The 18,138-nt window shown below is 37.8% G+C and overlaps 1 protein-coding gene across 1 annotated transcript; it reads right to left on the bottom strand.

The window, feature by feature from the left end:
• Window positions 1-4,458: 4,458 nt before the first annotated feature.
• klhl20 (kelch-like family member 20) lies at window positions 4,459-17,198 on the bottom strand. Its single transcript, XM_087811073.1, has 14 exons — window positions 17,077-17,198; window positions 13,469-13,532; window positions 12,863-13,120; window positions 11,950-12,058; window positions 11,369-11,575; window positions 10,278-10,436; window positions 10,112-10,206; window positions 9,926-10,041; window positions 9,583-9,766; window positions 8,444-8,587; window positions 8,233-8,366; window positions 7,947-8,155; window positions 6,715-6,821; window positions 4,459-6,084 (listed from the first exon to the last, which is right to left on the bottom strand). Exons 2-14 carry the CDS (start codon window positions 13,489-13,491, stop codon window positions 6,000-6,002), a joined length of 1,830 nt encoding a protein of 609 aa, XP_087667199.1. The 5' UTR covers window positions 13,492-13,532; window positions 17,077-17,198; the 3' UTR covers window positions 4,459-5,999.
• Window positions 17,199-18,138: the final 940 nt, after the last annotated feature.

The following is an 18,138-nucleotide window of genomic DNA, read 5'->3' as shown; positions in this document are numbered from 1 at the left end:
TTTGCACATGTGCAGGTTGCCCTGAGTCACAACTCCTTGAAAGACACTTAATTTTATTACAAAATAAAGATGTATTCAAACAAACGCTGTTCTCACAGATTAAACGTCAACACGCCCTGGAGTAGCAGCTCAGCCGCTGCCATTTATAATCTTTACCGGGGGGGCAACTTGTGGAAGAATGATAAAACACTGCAGCTCGTTCAAAGCCTCTGATCCCATTTTCATTTTTAATGCTGCGCGTCCTTTTATCAGTCGCTGAACCTTGGGCATTTTAAACTTATTCCAAGTTCATTTGGTAGAACTCTCCCTTTCCTTGAAACGTCTCCCATCGCAAATTAACTTTTCACTCACAAGTGGTAACAGTAATGGTGCGACTAACTCAAATTGAGTTTCCCGGCTCCAATAACACGATTAAAGTTTGAGGTGAAAACACTCGCAGATGGACTTCTGAGTAGCTGCAATTACATTATTGAACGTAATGTTCTGTCGTTTAATATTTCAGTTATGATGAAATAGGTCATATCTACCTCTCACGGTTGCTACAGAGCTATTATGCCCTCAACATGACCGTCATCAACGTATCTGTGTCTGGACTCAACCTGTTTTTTCTGTCATGAATATGATCATGTTCTTTGTCTCATTCCAAGAACGGTTTTAAGCTAAATTAGAGATTTGTAGCTCAAATATTAAGCAAGTTGCAGCCTGTTAACTCAAGGTGACCTGGTGGCCTGAAAACAAATGTGTTTGTGGTATCCCTTGGAAAAACAATCTCCCGAAGGAGACCTCCAGAGGGATCAAATCTATCTATCTATCTATCTATCTATCTATCTATCTATCTATCTATCTATCTATCTATCTATCTATCTATCCATCTATCCATCCATCCATCCATCCACCCCCCTCTCTCTCTCTCTCTCTCTCTCTCTCTCTCTCTCTCTCTCTCTCTCTCTCTCTCTCTCTCTGTCTCTGTCTCTCTCTCTGTATCTCTCTCTGTATCTATCTATGTATCTTTGAATATAATATCATCCATTTTGGAGCTTATGGGAATTAGTGATGGGTAGATGAAGCTTCATGAAGCAGTATCATCAGTTTTGAATTCAGTAGATGGCGCTCTTGTCTTAAAATGATGTGAGGTTCGATTAAAATAGTTGCTTAAAGCCAACGATTATACACTAAAAAGTGGGCTCTGAAAAGTATGTGTCATTGATCTATAGCCTGGAAAGCAAGATCTGTGTTTCCTATTTTGGATACACTTCATTCAGTCATTCATGTTCTGCCTCTTATCTCCATTATGCGACTCATGGGGCGACTGGAGCTTATCCAAGATTCTTCGGGCGAGAGGTTCCTAATCAACCTCTGTATGTTGTGACTGTGGGAGGAAACCGGAGTGCCCAGAGTAAACCCACGAAACAAGGGGATGGACTTAAACCCAGAATATTTGGCCTTTGCATTTTTCATGTCTTGACTCATCTATTCGAGACATGAGGGGAACCTTCATCTAATTTATAGATAAAAATAGAAGTTGTGCATTTCTGCTCTGCATTGATCACTATTGAGTCTCCACTCGTTTGTTTCTTGGTTCGCAGACGTGAGGAGGATTTATTTTTGCACGGTGTCTGATCTTGCATGCGTGAGACACGATCTGCTTTACATCCAAACAAATCCCTAAACTTGTAAAGAGAATCTCTTGTGACAGGACTGAAGTCGGAGTCCTCACGGGATGCATTTCACCTCAGAAAGCAAAGCAAAAGATGCTTCAAAGTTCCATACCGCCATTCGTGTTCACCGATTGGACATGACACCTTTGAAAACTCAAAGACAGACCTTGTCCCTGCGTCGTTATTTTCCACAGACGAGATGATAAGTTACACTCATCATAGAGGAAATTGAAGAAATAAACGTATTGGTTTGTTTTTAATGCCACATTCCTCTTCTCTAATCATTAAAAATACATATTATCCTATACTGCATATTGTTGTATTATCTACATCACTTTTGTTTATTTCAACATCCTGTCCTATCGTCAATAAAATGTCAAATGAGGTGAAAAACAATGGCACTGTGGAATGGAACAACACTTTGTCTCTTCATCCGCGTGTCGCTTCAGTCTCTGCCAGTACCCTCCGGTGAGATTATATTTAGCGCCAGACAAGATGCTTTTGGGCAGAAGCCTCAAAGGAAAAAGTGGCTATGAGTGTTGTGACAGCATCAGAGTTCACATCAGAGGAAATGAGGCACTTATGAGTTCAAATAGACTGTGAAAATAAAGCGTTTCGTACGGAAGGCAGATCATTTATTTTCAGTAACTGCCTGTTGTGAGTGAAAATGTGGCTTTGATTTACTTTAGGAAGTTGTTTTTTTAAAGCATGTTAAATACGATTTGTTTTTAAACAAGATACTTATTTAGCAATTGAGGGAAGAAGGTATGATAAAACAAGCTAATTCTTAAAAATACTAACATATCCCAATAGGACGATGAATGTTTTTGAAATAACAAAATTTATTTTTTGGAAAAAAAAGCATCATTAGAGGTTTTCTATTTCACGCTTTGTTACTGAAATATCTTGCAGATCTTCAAGGCATACAGGCTGAGTTTCCACATCAGGATTGAAAAGAAAGTGTATTTTTAAAGCAAGACTTCAATGTTTATCTGAAGCTCGGTGTAAGTAATACACACTGTACACCTGGGGACCTCCACCAAAATAACTGCAGCCTGACTTGTTTGGACGTCTTGCTTCTGGCGTCTTGAGGGAAAAGCCACATCGACTCCGAGAGAAAGAACGAAGCGGTGAAGAAGCCTGAAGCGAGTGTGCACTTCTTGAGACTATGAAAGGGACGTGCCCAGAACAGAAAGCGTGATGTTGGAATAGAACCCGTGCACACACTGATCCCAGTCTCCTTTTGGCAGTGTTTGAACAAACCCGCTGGATCTGCTGCACATAACAAAATCGAGAAGGCAGATAAAAAAGATAATTTTAAGTTATTTTATATATAAATTGTAACTGAGAATTTATGTGAAAATAAAAATGTTTTTTTTCTGGGACAATTCAACAAAGATACAGAGCAAATCAAATGATACAAATGAATCGTATTGTGTTATTCAAACCACAGACTAAATAATTATGAAGGTTAAGTGTTTTGTTAAGTTTAATAACACATGTTAATTAACTTATATTAATATTAAAATTCAATTATTTAACCTTAATCCTGATGGTTCATTTATAAAGTCACCATTTATCTAGTGATGGTCTGATGAAGCTTCATGAAGCATTGTTCTCATTTTCATAGTCCACTAGATGGCGCTCTTTGATTTATAATCTTTAACTACTTTAATAAAATCTTTCATAGTGTTTAAACGAGGAGGGAAAACCTTTGAATTAGTATAATCACGACACTGATTCATGAAGCTTCGTCAGCCCATAACTATGTGAACTGGTGGATAGTGAAGCTTCATGAAGCATCATTGTTATTATTTTAATGAGACCTTTCATTGTTTTAAAGATAAGTGTGCAAACATCTAAGCTCAGAAAAATGATTAGACTGCTTCATTAACCTTTTCAGGCCTTAATTATTAGTACGATGATAACTTACTGTCAAATTAATTATTCTGGTGGCTGTGAAGTTAGCAGGTGATTATTTGAGGAAGGTAGCTATGGGCTTATGAATCTTCATTATTTACAGAGCCCACTACATTTTATTGCCAGTATTGAAAACACATGTTTTTTTTGTGGTGGCACTAAAATATAAGAGAAAGAAAAACAGGAACAAGCACCAATGCTTGATTTTATCAACTATTTTATGAAACCTCACATCATTTTTAGGCAAAGTGTGCAATCCACAGAGCTTGGCACCTAAAAAAAAAACATGTTTGAGGTATTCCTTGTGTCGTCTCTGGATCAAGCTGAACGACCTCCACCGCTGCATATGCATCTCTGAAAGCCAGGGAAGGTCGTTCACCTCGACCCAGAGACACAAAGGTTAAAGAATAAAGTTTTACTTTAGTTTAAGCATCTACACAACCTCCACTTATATGCAATGAGATTCATTTCAAATACCAAGAGTTGTTTCGGGGCAAGTATATGGTGAGATAAAATCATTAAAAAGATGGCTTTTTTGCCGATTTAGTTGTGGACGTCTCACGATGGATTTTATTACCTACAGATGACTTGGTCTTAACATTATTTTTCAAAAGTATTCATTTCAATTAGACAAGACCAGGGATCTTAAATATAGGCTCCAAACCTAAACTGTTGATCTTACTGCAAACAATAGTGATGGGTTGATGAAGACTTATGAAGTGTTTTATTCATTTCCAGGGTCCACTAGATGGCACTCTATGCTATATAATCTTTGAGCAAATATTTCACCTCCTATCAAGTAAGTGTCAAGAAACTTAAAGGCTGCAATTTACCTTGTATGACATTGGTTGATCCGAGTTTTGAAATAAGCAACATGGCAGAAACTTTTACTCAAGTCTTTTATTATGGTGGTGAAGAGCAGCCGCTGGTGTCATCAGCCGCATCAGTCACGTTGTGTTTGGACTACAATGACATATTCCAGTTCTGAACTACAAACTGAAGGCCGTGTTGTGATTCATTGTCGACCCCAGTTCTCCATTTAAACAACGATATCGTAGATTACTGCTCGATGTGGTGTATTCTGGAGGTCAGGAACTAGAAGAGGTGGCATGACTGGCAGGGGTACGTGGCAGTGAAAAAACAGGAAATGAATCCAGAAGCAGTGGACTTGACATCAACATTCTGTAGCACCTCTTTATGTAAACCGGTCTCATTAACTGGCCAAGAAAAACAAAAATCAAGTGTCGTGAAGTGATACAACTGTTCTCCACACACAAAGAAAAAATGCATCTCGAGAACAAAACTTACAGATATTGCAACACAGAAGTGTGAAACCTCTAAATCGACACTTGTTTCCTGCTCAGACTGAAGCTGAATTGAACAGCCGACTGCTTCATTAGACAGCGACTGGTGTTTGTGCATAACAAGGCGCGTGTCTGGAGGATTCTCCCTCGAGCACATAATGTGTTGTCGATGCACACTTTACAACCAACATTTGAAACCCCAGCAGCAGCAGCAGCCATCATTTCACCAGGTGTCGACTAGAATGTATCATCCATCATTTTTATTGTCTGATGACAGCAGATGCATAAACATATTGGAAACATGAAGACGGTTGAAATACCCAACATGAGCGATAGATGGAGCCAAATCTACACATCGAGCTGATAGATTCACAAGATGTTTCTGCACATCCGTAGATTAGTATAAAAGAACTGTTAAAAAAAGTTAATACGACAGTTTTTGTTTTAGGACTCAGAAAGTAGATATGATGAATAAAGAGATTGTCTTTAGGATTAAAGAAGGCTGAAAACAGAAAACACTTTTTCTTCATCGTTATCAAATGAGATTTAAGCTTAAACAATTTTTTGTTTAGCAAAATGTAAGAAGCACATCGAGGGGGCTGCTTGAGAAAGAGTTGAATTGGTGTGGCAGTTCTAATCATGACTTTATTGTTACCGAGTTTGAGTTTGGAAAGCGGATGCTTCACACCCTCGACTCAATGTAGGTGTCTGAAAATAAATACACTTATGACCAAAAACCAATTAGAATTATTATCTTGAGTCCATCGTATCGTGCGTCTTAACCAATAAAAAACAATATTGAGCAGGGAAAAAAAAAAAGGCGAGGCAAAACGTTTTGAGCCCTTTCATCTCCTACAAAGCCAAATCTCCTTCAGCAGCAAACTCAATCCACATCACACTTACGGTGCAGAGACAGTTCCAAGTGGAGTTGATAAGGAAGCGAGTTGAATTTCCTAGTTCCGTGAACTCTGGTGAATAATAAAAATAAACGATCCTTCTGCGAACTGTCCTCATAGACACCCTTGTTGTCCTTGAATGTCTTGAAGTCAAACACGTGTGGGTAAAAAAATCCATTGTAATGTGATGACAAGGGCTTGTGTGTCCACGGAGGGTAATGTTACCATATGTGGGATTCACAGTGAGTCATTTTGATGACGCCCACACCTCCACCTAACCGCCGGTAGTTCATGCCTCCATATAACCTGAAAAAATATATATACATTAGTACCTCAACAAATGTCAGTCAGTTCGATTCTTCATTCAGTGATCATTTGAGGAAAAACTGTCCCTTGGTTATTATGGGGTTACTGTCAATAGTTACTACGGTCTCAGTGGCCAAACATGAATTCAACAAGTACTTGAAAATATTTTGTTGGTGGGAAAATATATTATATTTCATGTTCAATCGTACTTTCTTGTCGGGCTAAATTTACTGCCCTTCATGAACGGCTGTGGAAATTCCGTCATTCCTCAGGTGGATGAGCGATTACATAAGAGCAGAATTACACATCTTGTAAGACAAGGGCTATATAGAAAAGTCTAAATCATGCTTTTATTTTTTTAAGGTCTTTTTATGGGCTCTTGCTGCACTGCCAAACATGACTGATGTAATCTGAAGGCACCTGCTTGAATGTTGAGTCAGGAGCATGAAAGGTCAGTGATGCTATAAATACAGAGCTGCTGGTGAGCTGATCCACGGGAGAACCGTTCACCGACAATCCAACAATTAAAAGTGCAATATTATCTCTTGTTTTAACGCCTTTTAAGTACTTAAAGAAGAATATTAAGAGCACTTTCTTAATCAGTTATTATTGTATCATTGTTTTACATACCTCCATGTGTTCGCATCCGGATCATAGACTTCTATAGTTTTCAAATAAGTTGTTCCATCGAATCCTCCCACTGCCATCAGCTGACCATTGACCACAGCCAAACCAACCTTAAGACAAGGAATTAAAAAAAAAAAATTCTATTTACATTCTACACCACAACACCAGGGGCCTCATGTACTAAGAGGTTTTATGACAAAAAACATGCTTAGCAACCTTTCCACGTCAAAGTTCATATATATCAACACTGAAAAGAGCGGTACAACGTTCATAATTCCCGCACGCTCTGTAGGTCGCATTAACGATCAATATTGATCATAAATTAACATACAGTAGTTAACTTTTTAAACTTATGAATATGTTCTCATTCACCAAATTGATGATCTGTATTTATTCAGACAACATCGATCATTTTATAATAAATATATTTTAATCTGCTATTCAGAAAAAAAAAAAAAAAGGAATTATGAGCTTGTTTTTATAATATAACAAAGAAAATGATTTGCATCTGATGCGTCGAGTCAACAAAAGTCATGAAGATTTTTGTGAAACAACGTTTGATTAAAGTGAAAGCAGCTGAAGCCGTGTGATCACGTGATCGGAGTGATCTCTTTGAAAAACACACCTATATAAATACACTGTCACATGATTTGTTCATTTGGCATTACTACACAAACCTTTTTTTATTTTATGAATGTAATAAGAACTTGCATATGTGGGTTGCAGTTGCGTCACACGTTTATATGAAACTCAGACGATCAGATCATCTTCATCAATACTCAGCACTTTAATTTACTGATTTACACTTTTATTTTTGTTAAACTCATTTTGAGACGTTTCAAATAAGCCCCTGATCGTCTGTAAATAAAGTATTTGCGTGAATAACTTTGTATAGAAAATATAAACATGTACACCGGCCCATGTCAGAAATGAACGAATATAAACGGTTAAAAGCAGTTTACATTCGTGTTTTCATTCGTTTGTTCTGATCGTGGGAAGGAAAATCCTGGATTCTGCTTCATTTAAATATGTAAATGAGAGCATGGAAAGGGACGAACAAGTCTGCGATTAATTCTACGTTGATTGAGATGTACGAAGGAAAAGTGCCTAAATTCGTGTCGCGCACAGATTCATACATATTAAGCCCAGAATATTTACATATTTAGTAGAGGATCTACGAACTTCTTGGTACATGAGGCCCAAGCTCTGTCAAATAAATGAAAAGAAGTAATCACCCCGCTCCTTCTGGATGTCATGGCCACGACAGGAGACCATTGGTTTGTTCTGGGGTTGTAACGTTCCGCACTGCTCAGCTCTGTTGTGTCATCCCGGCCACCGACGGAGTAAATCATATCTTGGTAAACTGCACAGCCTAGGTGTTTCCTCCTGGTGCCCATGGGCGACACTGTGTGCCAGCGGTTCTCTTGGGGGTTGTAACGTTCAACTGTGAAATGGACGGAAAGATTTCTTTAGAGGTCTTAAAAGTAGCCGAAGGAAATATAACCTTAAGTCTATAAGTACCTGTGTTTAATGGCGACGTCCCGTCTGACCCACCGACGGCATAAAGAAATCCTCCGAGCACAGCAACAGCAACACCGAGTCGTCTGGTGCTCATCGAAGCAACGCGAGTCCATTTGTTTTCTTTTGGATCATACCTGAACAACAACAACGTCCCAACATTAGATGAATTAAGATTTGAAACGATCAAGACAATGGGAAGAACAATGGATACCTTTCAACAATGTTAAGACACGAGACGCCATCCTGGCCTCCGACTGCATACAGGTACCCGCCGAGCACGGCCACTCCCACGCTGGTGCGACATGTGCTGGTTGGTGCCACATCACTGCTCCACTGGTTGGTCTTTGGATCATATCTGGACAGTCATTCAGCCTTTTGTCAAACAAACTCTGACGGTGTTTTCACAAAGTAACGCAGATGAACATCAGAAGTAAGTGGGATTCTTCAAGCATTATTGGAGATTCATTGAAAATAGATTTGCTTCATCAAGACAACTGTAGTTTATGTACAATTAAGGGACAATAGATTTGAATTAGTGTTTCCAAATTTATTTTTTTATTTTTTTGTTTTTAGGTGAAATATGTGAAGGTAAATACTAAAATATAAATTTTTTCTTCTATTAATACTTGAATTTGTACTATAAGCCCTACTTTATCCGCACTTAAAACTTTATTTAATTTAATCTTATTTCCCAAAGGAGATCACAGAAGGATTAATAAAGTCTATCAAATATAATCTAAAAAAAAAACATGTGACTAATGTATACATTGCTGGGTATCAAACTTCAGTTCTTCTGTGATTCTGACCAAAATGCTTTTATAGAAGTAATAAAGTACAATAAAGTATTAAAAACTATACAGTATCCAAACATGCTTCATCTATCAGTGCTAAGGTACCCAAGCGTTATAAAAAAAAAAACTGATCATGTGTGAATTTTTAAGTAAGTGTAAGTGTTAAAGGCAATGAACGTCAAAATATTTGGTCACTTGTTAGCAAGAGTTTAGCATTTTTTTTTATGTTTTCTTTTTTGTTGAGAAAACAACTTGAAATGCAAACCTAAAAAAATCAATCAATATTTGTGTAAAATGCGTTATGTCCATTTCATTTTAAGAATTGATCTTATAAAATTGGTATCTAAAAAAGTATTGTTCAGGAAATGTTATCCAAGTGAAGGTATCGTATCAGTGCAGGTATTGAAAATGTGGGCTCGATACCTAGCCCTACTAATGCATGGATTTTCACAGGTCAAGGGCCTTCAGGGGGCGCTCCAACAATGTATCAGTGATGAGCCTTTGGGATGCGGCTGCGTATACAACCGACTCAATGGAGGAATGCCTCAACTTGACTCACCTTTCTACAGAGTTCAGGTACGACGAGCCGTCGTGACCTCCGACCGCGTACAACAAGTCGTCAAGGACACTGACACCAACGCCACATCTTCGTTTACTCATCGACGCTACCATACGCCACTCGTTCGTCTGCGGGTCGTAGCGTTCCACACTCGAGATGGCGTCACCACTGCACCAGCCACCAACTGTAAGAGGATTTTAAATATTTTAAGGATATCACAAGAAAGGAATTAAGGAATACTTTTTTTTGCTCTGAAAAGAAAGTCAAAATAAAATTAAAATAAAAAAGCAGCAAATCAACGAAAGCATATTTAAGACTCTTCTTCAAAATATGTGGTGCAAACCTGCAAAAAGAACTTCTCCACATCGAATAGGTTTCCTTGGTCTTGTTCTGGGCCCCTGCATCAAAGGCCTCTCCTGTGGAAGCAGCAGGTAGTTCTTGGCCTCGTCCACCAGGTCTCTAAATAATAAATACAGTTAGCATACAGAAAAAGATGACAGTGTTCAACGAGATAGTAGCGCTGATGTACCTGCACTCCTCATCACTTTTGATTAGGGGATCTGAACCCACAGTGCCCACAAGAAATTTGGGGCTGAGCAGCGGCAGACGGACGTGTTGTAGGACCTATGGACAGCTTCTGTTAATACCATTATGGGAAACGTAACCGCTGGGGAAACCACTGACGGTTCACAGACCTGCGGAAGCTGCGGTCTGCGTTCTTGGATGCTGTACTTCACCCAGGCCATTACTGCATTAAAAACCTGCTCCTCACTCCGTACGTTGAGTTCATCACTGGATATGATGTCGATCAGTTGATTTGCAGGAAGAAGCATGAACTCCTCACTTTCCATGACCTGTCAAGAGAACTAGTATTATAAACAGAAGCATGGCCATTTCTAGATTTTTGCCAACTGGATAGAGATGGAAATGGTAATAAAGGGGTGATGAACGAGCATCGGGGAAGCATCATAAAGGATGAACACGTTGTAATTTACGGATGATTGATTCTTCAGCTGAAAGATCTGCAACAGTCTTCTCATGTGTCAACGACACCTGTGCTCCACGTTTGGCATTCCTAGATGCTCACTTAATGATTGTTTTTCTGGCCCAGCGTGCACAGAACATGTTTTTCTTTGTCAGCTAAAAAGTACATGGTTTGATTGGATTTTGGGATGAACAGTTGTGTGTTAGTTATAACTTTTATTTTAAATCAAAAGACAACATGTGAACAGTGTGATAATCATGATTTAAACATGGTTAAACAATTCTTTCTATTTCCAACAGCAGAATATTCAAGACATGGTTAAACTGACCTAGATAACTCATCTGCACAAGTAACCAACACTTTTTCACTACATTGATGACAAAATTAAACATTGTTTGGGACAAAAGGGATACTTAAACTTCAAATATTTCATACCATTCTGATGGAAACTGGTGCTTTATCATTTTTTTCATGTTTTAATTGCTTTTTGAACTCCGTCAATTGTTATTTCTTTCATATATATATATATATATATATATATATATATATGTTTATTCTTGATTTTACCAATTGATCGAAAGTCTAGATTATCAAAAAAACGTTTCAGTTACTTTTTGATCTATTGTTGTTGTCTGGCTGTACATTACTTCGAAGTGTTTTCTTTTCGGTAAATTAATAAGAATATATTAAGAAATCTGAAAACTGTATTAAAACAAAAGAAATACATAGTCGAATACAAGCACATGAAGAACACATTTAATCATCTAGATTGTACATGAAGTTACTTTCCCGTCATCTTACCTCCTGAAAGTTGTGCTGGGTGAACTTGTCGGCTATCCGCAGCAGCTCGCGACAGGAGTGCGTGTCTGCAAAGGCCCTGATTCCCAGACAGTTGGACGGATCCAGCTGCCTCTTTAAGAATTCACAGCAGGCCTCCTGAATCTCAGCCAGCTGAAGCAGGCAGGCTGCTGGGAGAAGAGTCTGAACATTTCCCTCTTCAACAGTCACCTAAGAAGAAAGGGGGCACACGAAAGCTTGTTAAAAATCAAGCATCCAGAATCAAGCAACCTTCACTGCATAATTGTTCTCTACCCAGTACAGCTTTAGTGACATTATTTAACCTCATGAGATTTCGTTCTAATCACAACCTCATTATATTAATAAGACGTTTGACGGGAGTCCATCAGGTGCAATATCAAACAAGTATGATAATACTATCAAATAAACTTGTTCTTAGTTGTTATTAACATGTTTTATAACTTCAAATTACATTTTGAAAATCTACATTGAATTAACATTATTCATGAACATGAAATTAACAAGCTTAAACAAACAATAACATTTAATTTTGCCTAGAAGAAATATGCTGAGAGTGAAGTTACCTGTGACGTGTAAGCAAAGTCAATCAGCAGCTCCATGGCTCTCTCATCAATGTCACGGATGACCACTTCAGTCTGTCTGCTCTCTGCAAGCTCTCCGGTAAACATCGCCCTGAGTTGAGCAAAAGGAAATATATGATCACAGTCCTGCTTGTTTAGAAAATGTATTTCAACATTTGAGATTTTCCATTTCTAATGAATCCACATCATTCTTACCACCATTGCTTGGTTTTAAGGCTAATGCTAATACAAGATGATTGAAAAATATAGCACTCCTTTGAGTAGCGTATTATATTCTGGTGTTGTAATGTTGATTTAAATAAATAAACTCACATCTTAAAACAATTCTAAAAATCTAACAAAAAATATGATCAGTTTTTAAAAAAGTGGGTTTGTTTATTATCAGTCTTAGATTAAATTAGGCCAATGCTAATAAAGTAAATGGTAATACATTTTTGGGTAGCATATGTATTTTGGCATTTAAATGGGAAGAAAATAAAATAATCTAACACCTTTTTTCTCTTTAAACAAAGGTTTGTACATAATTCACATTTTCTTTTATTAGGCTAACGCTAATAAAACATCCTAGAAATTCACTCATTTGAGAGCATTTTTTATTCCAGTGTTTAGTGAAGAAACTCTGATGTAATTTCACCTACATAGTTGCTATATACCAGTAATGTTTACTGTTATCATAATGAAATATGTTAAATTTGTATGTGTATTGGTGCAGTAGTATAGAAACAAGTCAACATATATTGTGCATTTTAACAGTAAGTAGTTTAATGAGTACAGGAGACCAAATGCTTGTTCCTCCAACTCTATGCAGGTCAGCAACCATGACCAACATTTACATTTGTAGTCATGCGTCATTTGAAAGAAAAATAACATGCTAGAAAAACATTGATCAAAAAACCTGAAATAGGGACTGCAGGCAGAGAGGATGACTCTGTGGGCGTATATCTTCTTCGCGCCGACCACCAGAACCACGTCACAGAGCTCCCGGTGTTTTCTCAAAAGGTTGATCACCTCTAACGTCTGTCGTGGGTGTTTGTCTGAAACGTAGGGCATGCGTGCAGGTTGGGGGACCCCTTCAGGGAGCTTGTTGGGGTCCCCCAGAGTACAGCGGCTGGTGATGTCCATTCCAGTGTTGTCTTGACGTGCACTGGTGGCCCTTAGAGAGAAACAAACCTTAATACAACAAAGCTTCTACAGTAAATACCCTAGAAATAGCTAGTCTAAGTTGAAGATTATAGTTAATGAACACACAGCAAGAAAAAGGATGTAGAGATAAATAAATCCACTATATGATCTGATCTGTCACAATAGAATAAGGGGATTAATGCCGGAAATGGAAAAACATTTATTTAATTATTGTGTCTTTCAGAATTTGATGCGACTTGTCTGATATTTTGATTATCTTTAATCTTTTACTTGATCCATTTTAGAATGATCACAGACTATTACAGTTATATAAAATACTTTGGGATTTTAAAGGAAAACCATTTTGCTTTACACCTACCTGCGCATTGGCTTTGCGTCCATGCACTGAAGAACAAGGAGTTCGCCCAGACTGCAAGTTTAACCTTAAGAGAAAACAAAGAAAAGCTAAGCTTAGAATGTACACTCCTTCTCGCTCACACAACCAGATTTGTAGCAACAGCTGACTTATTTTATTGGGCACACCTGTCGACGGCTCGGTGATAACTCTTGTGTGGGCTGTACAGTTGTTGAGCACAACATGTCAAACAGGTGTCAATCCCAGGAAATCATTACTTTCACTGACCAACTCCAGTCATCACTCAAAACTGAGTGACAGCTGATCTTGTTTTGTTTGTTCAAAGGGTCACTTGTATTCTGATACTTTTGACTGAAGCACCACCGGTGAGTATCAAAATAAAATAGAAAAATGTGTGCTTGAAAAATGTTTGAATCATTTCTAGTGCCATCAAACTGTATAAATAAAAACAGAATTCAGAGGAAGGTTAAGGAAGTGATGGAGAAGATTAAATCCAAGTTTATTCTTTGTATACTGCTAACAAGTTTGATCTGATCCGTGTGCCCTTGTTCTTTGCCGTCTACTGTGTGGTGACAGGAAACCTAATTTCCATAAGGAATTTTTACAAAGGCATCATTTTAGTTCTATCGATTTGACTATGACATCAGAAGCTTGCTTTGTTTTTTGTTTCAAAGAAAGTAAGTCATAATCGCATGCTTAAAAATCTAACATTCTTACGATGAACAAGGGTTGTCAAATGTATTGAAGCTCAATAAGTATAGATTCTAAAATCTTATGTCCGGATACGATACTAATTTTCAAAAGCATCTATACCACCCGATAGGAGTATTTATTCATGAAACTTGTTATCATAGCCACAGTTAGTTTTTTGCAATACTGTCATATTATAAATATTTGTACATGTGTAAGAGAGGTAATTTTTTCCTTTGTATAAAACTATTTTATTTTCCAAGGTGTACTGGTTGTTTTATGTGGAAAACCAATGAACAAATATATATGCAGTTTTAGTGTATCTGCCAATCAAATGAGGTCTGAATCGGAAGATCTGTTGTGTGGAGTCCCTCAAGGTTCTGTTCTGGGTCCTTTATTGTTTTTGCTGTACTTGATTCCCCTTGGTAAAATCATTCAGAGATTTCCAGATGTTTCTTATCACATTTTTGCTGATGACATCCAGCTCTACTGCTCTTTTGACCCAACTGAGCCCCAAAGGCTGAACAGCTTAGTCAATTGTTTGCTAGAAATCAAACAATGGCTGAGTGAAAACACTTTACAGCTTAATGTGGACAAAACTGAAACTCTGGTGATTGCTCCTGATGATACGATTCCAGGGTTGAGTCAGTACTTGGGTGACTTAGGTCAGTCTGTCAAACTGAGCCTGAGAAACCTGGGTGTTGTATTTGATAAAGACATGTCTCTCGTTCAACACTGTAGAAAACTGACCAGAAACTGTTTCCTTCAACTGAGAAAAATCTCTAAACTTAGGAAAATGCTGTCACAACATGATCTGGAGCTTGTAATCCATGCGTTTGTTTCTTCTCGTCTGGACTATTGTAACAGTTTGTTTTCATGTCTTAACAAGAAGGAGCTGTCTCGCCTGCAGTTGATTCAGAACTCTGCAGCGAGAATTCTGACCCGCTCTAGTAGAAGAACTCACATTTCTCCGGTCCTTAAAACTCTTCACTGGCTTCCAGTTTCTTTCAGGATCAACTTTAAAATTCTGGTTCTTACTTTCAGAGCTATTCATGGTCAGGCTCCTCCTTACATCACTGATCTGATCCAGCCTTACACCCCAGCTCGGGCTCTGAGGTCTGTGGATCAGAATCTACTTATGGTTCCACGCACACGGCTCAGGACCAGAGGAGAGAAATCTTTTCAGGCTGTTGCTCCTAAGCTTTGGAACAATCTTCCTCTCTCTTTGCGCTTGATGGAGTCTACTGACTCCTTTAAGAAACATCTTAAGACGTTTCTATTTGTTCAGGCTTTTCCTTGAATTTCTCGAACTCCTGTGTTGTTCTCGGTGTTGTCTTGATCTTTGAAGTATGTACTGTTTTGAGTATTGTTTTGATTGTTAAAGCGCTTTGTGACCCTGGTCTCGAAAAGCGCTATATAAATATATATTACTTACTTACTTACTTATATATATATATATATATATATACATATATATATTCATATTGGGGGTCTTCTTCACCATTAACCATTTAAATCTGCTTAACATTAATTTCACAAAATATGAATTTAAAAATGGGTTTAAAAAAGATTCATATATAACACGTGAGGGGCCTCAGACAATCCATAAACAATATGTGGCCAGCAAGAGAGAGAGGCTGGAACTTGAGATTTTTCGGTGGCAAAAGTCAATTCCTACCAAAGAATTTGAGAATAGTTTGATGAAGTAATTCGTCATGTTGGAATTTCCCAAACTAAGACACTGTGTATTACTCCACCTCACAGCATCTAACTCCTAAAATAAATTGAATTTTTCAAGCGCTTTTATGATGGAGTAACAGGTCAACAGATGACTTGAACTGGACCAACAACATGGACAGAATCACAACTGGTTTACGACAGCCATGGAGTTGGAAAATATACATTTAGTGCTGCAAAGAACACTAAAAAAAGAACATAATGTGTACCAACTTTCCACTCCTTAGGACTTTCTAGGACTTGGTTGTATTTCAATAACGCAACTGGCCAAAGGTTAAGTTCATCAGAAACGTTTGGTTCGATTACAAGGTAAACATCCCTCACTTCATTTCTCTGCACACATTGACTCCCCTACAACAAATGAGTCCGAATGTTGGGTTGTTTTTAACAAATGTATATTCATGATATTTTTTAAAGAAAAACCTCTTAAATAGAGTCCAGCCAATGATAAAGGGCTTCCAATCTTTTTAAACCATCCAACTTCTGTCAGACACTGAAAGGTTTGATGCTGATAACAAGGTAAACACAACTTAAATAGTAACCAGTTGTCAACACGTCGCTGGTTAATGACAAACAGCTGATGCCACATGAGGTTGTAAACTACAGCTGAGACAAGGCTTCACCAGCACTCACGGATCAGAAACGTTCAATATTCCAATGAAACACAATGTGACGTCAAAGTAAAAACTTCTAAACACTTTCAACTCTTGAGAGCCACAGGCAGCTGCATGTCAACCTAAACCACCAAAATATGACTGGTAGCTGGTAGGAAAACTAGTTGGTATATATAGTTTCATAACCAAACTCCAGCACGAAATTAACTTGTCAGTAACAACTTCAACTGAATCCATGTACTATCCATTCATCTTCTTAAATCAAGTATTCTGCAGGATAAAATCCAACAATAATACATTAATCGTTTCCTGTACTGGGCTGCTAAGAGCTAACTCAAATACAGCAAAACTGATTTGAGTTAGTTAGTGAGACTTATTCTAAAACTAAAACAGATAAATACCACAACTTTCGCTCAAAGGTTCGACGAGCTATGACAGGTCGCTGGTGCGATTCTTACCATTAGTGCCCTAGCCGTCGAGGGCTATCAAATGTTGCTAATGTAAAACAAGTCCATGATAGTTGTAGACGGAAGTAAGTAAGTAACGAAGAAGATTTCACATCTACTTTACCTTATATCTCCATTCCAGCTTGACCCAGAAGCAACGCTGTTGCTGGTGTTTACAATTTAATGCTTTTGGTCAAACAGTGCAGCTTTTCTTTCCCACTGGTTTGCGCATGACTAATACCTTCGCTCACTTCCGGCTCGGATATTTTCAACATAAAAGTCAAGAAGTACGTCAGCGGTCAGTTTTAATAATAAGTCTAAATTATTATTTAGTTATTAACTGCTTATAGTTACACTGTAAAATAATAACTTTGACATATGAGTTTATTGAAAAATATGTATTATATGATTAATCAATCAGGGCGACATGATGATAACATATCTCGGCTAAGAAAGGGATTCAATAATAGCATCACAGGATGGTGCAGCACATCGCATGTTGAGAACCCCTGCAAAAAAGTTTATCAAAGGCATTGCTTGTACAAACAATTTTCATGATCATTAATTAATATTAATATACACTTAAGTTCAGAGACCAAATGGAAAAATACACATACTCATACTGTATATTTTTTATTCATAATTAGATATTAAGGAGACTGTGTCTGGAATAGTAAATATTGATCTTGAGGCTTTTAAGGTTGGCATGAAGCTGGACTCACTGGTGACAGTTGTTGAGAGGAGATCTCTGGACAAACTACTGTCCATCATGGACGATGACAGTCATCCTCTGAACACTGTCGTCAGTGAGCGGAGAAGCAGATGGAGCACGAATGCTCCTCAGGTGCAAAACAAATAGACTCAGGGTCTCATTCATTTCTCGGGCTATTAAATTGTACAATTCTGAGTTCTGGGGCAGGAGGGGTATCCTTTGTCTTTGTTGTTTTTCTTTGACCTATGTTCTTTGTCTTTATCTTTAGACTTAGATTGTATAATCTTGTTCTTTCTCTTTATTTCTCTTTGTTCTAGTTTTTATTTTATTTCGATTATATTTTTATGAAAAATTGCTGTATTTGCTGTGGATAATTTGGAGGAAAAAAAACAATTTCCCCAAGGAGACCTCCTGAGGGATCAATAAAGTCCTACCTACCTACCAACCTTAAACAAAATTAACATCCTTTCATGT

This window comes from Callionymus lyra, chromosome 16, assembly GCF_982586985.1.
Source record: "Callionymus lyra chromosome 16, fCalLyr1.hap1.1, whole genome shotgun sequence".
Lineage (NCBI taxonomy): Eukaryota > Metazoa > Chordata > Actinopteri > Syngnathiformes > Callionymidae > Callionymus > Callionymus lyra.
Note: the sequence above shows the minus strand (reverse complement) of the source record. Positions and strands in the feature narration are given on the sequence as shown.

Excerpts from the sequence above, each read along its gene's own strand:
- klhl20 (XM_087811073.1), bottom strand. The coding sequence starts at position 13,491 with ATGGACGCAAAGCCAATGCGCAG. Across the intron at positions 12,059-12,862 it reads GCCTGCAGTCCCTATTTCAG|GGCGATGTTTACCGGAGAGC; the intron begins GTTTTTTGATCA and ends TGCTCAACTCAG. Across the intron at positions 8,588-9,582 it reads TACCTGAACTCTGTAGAAAG|ATATGATCCAAAGACCAACC; the intron begins GTGAGTCAAGTT and ends ATGACTGTCCAG.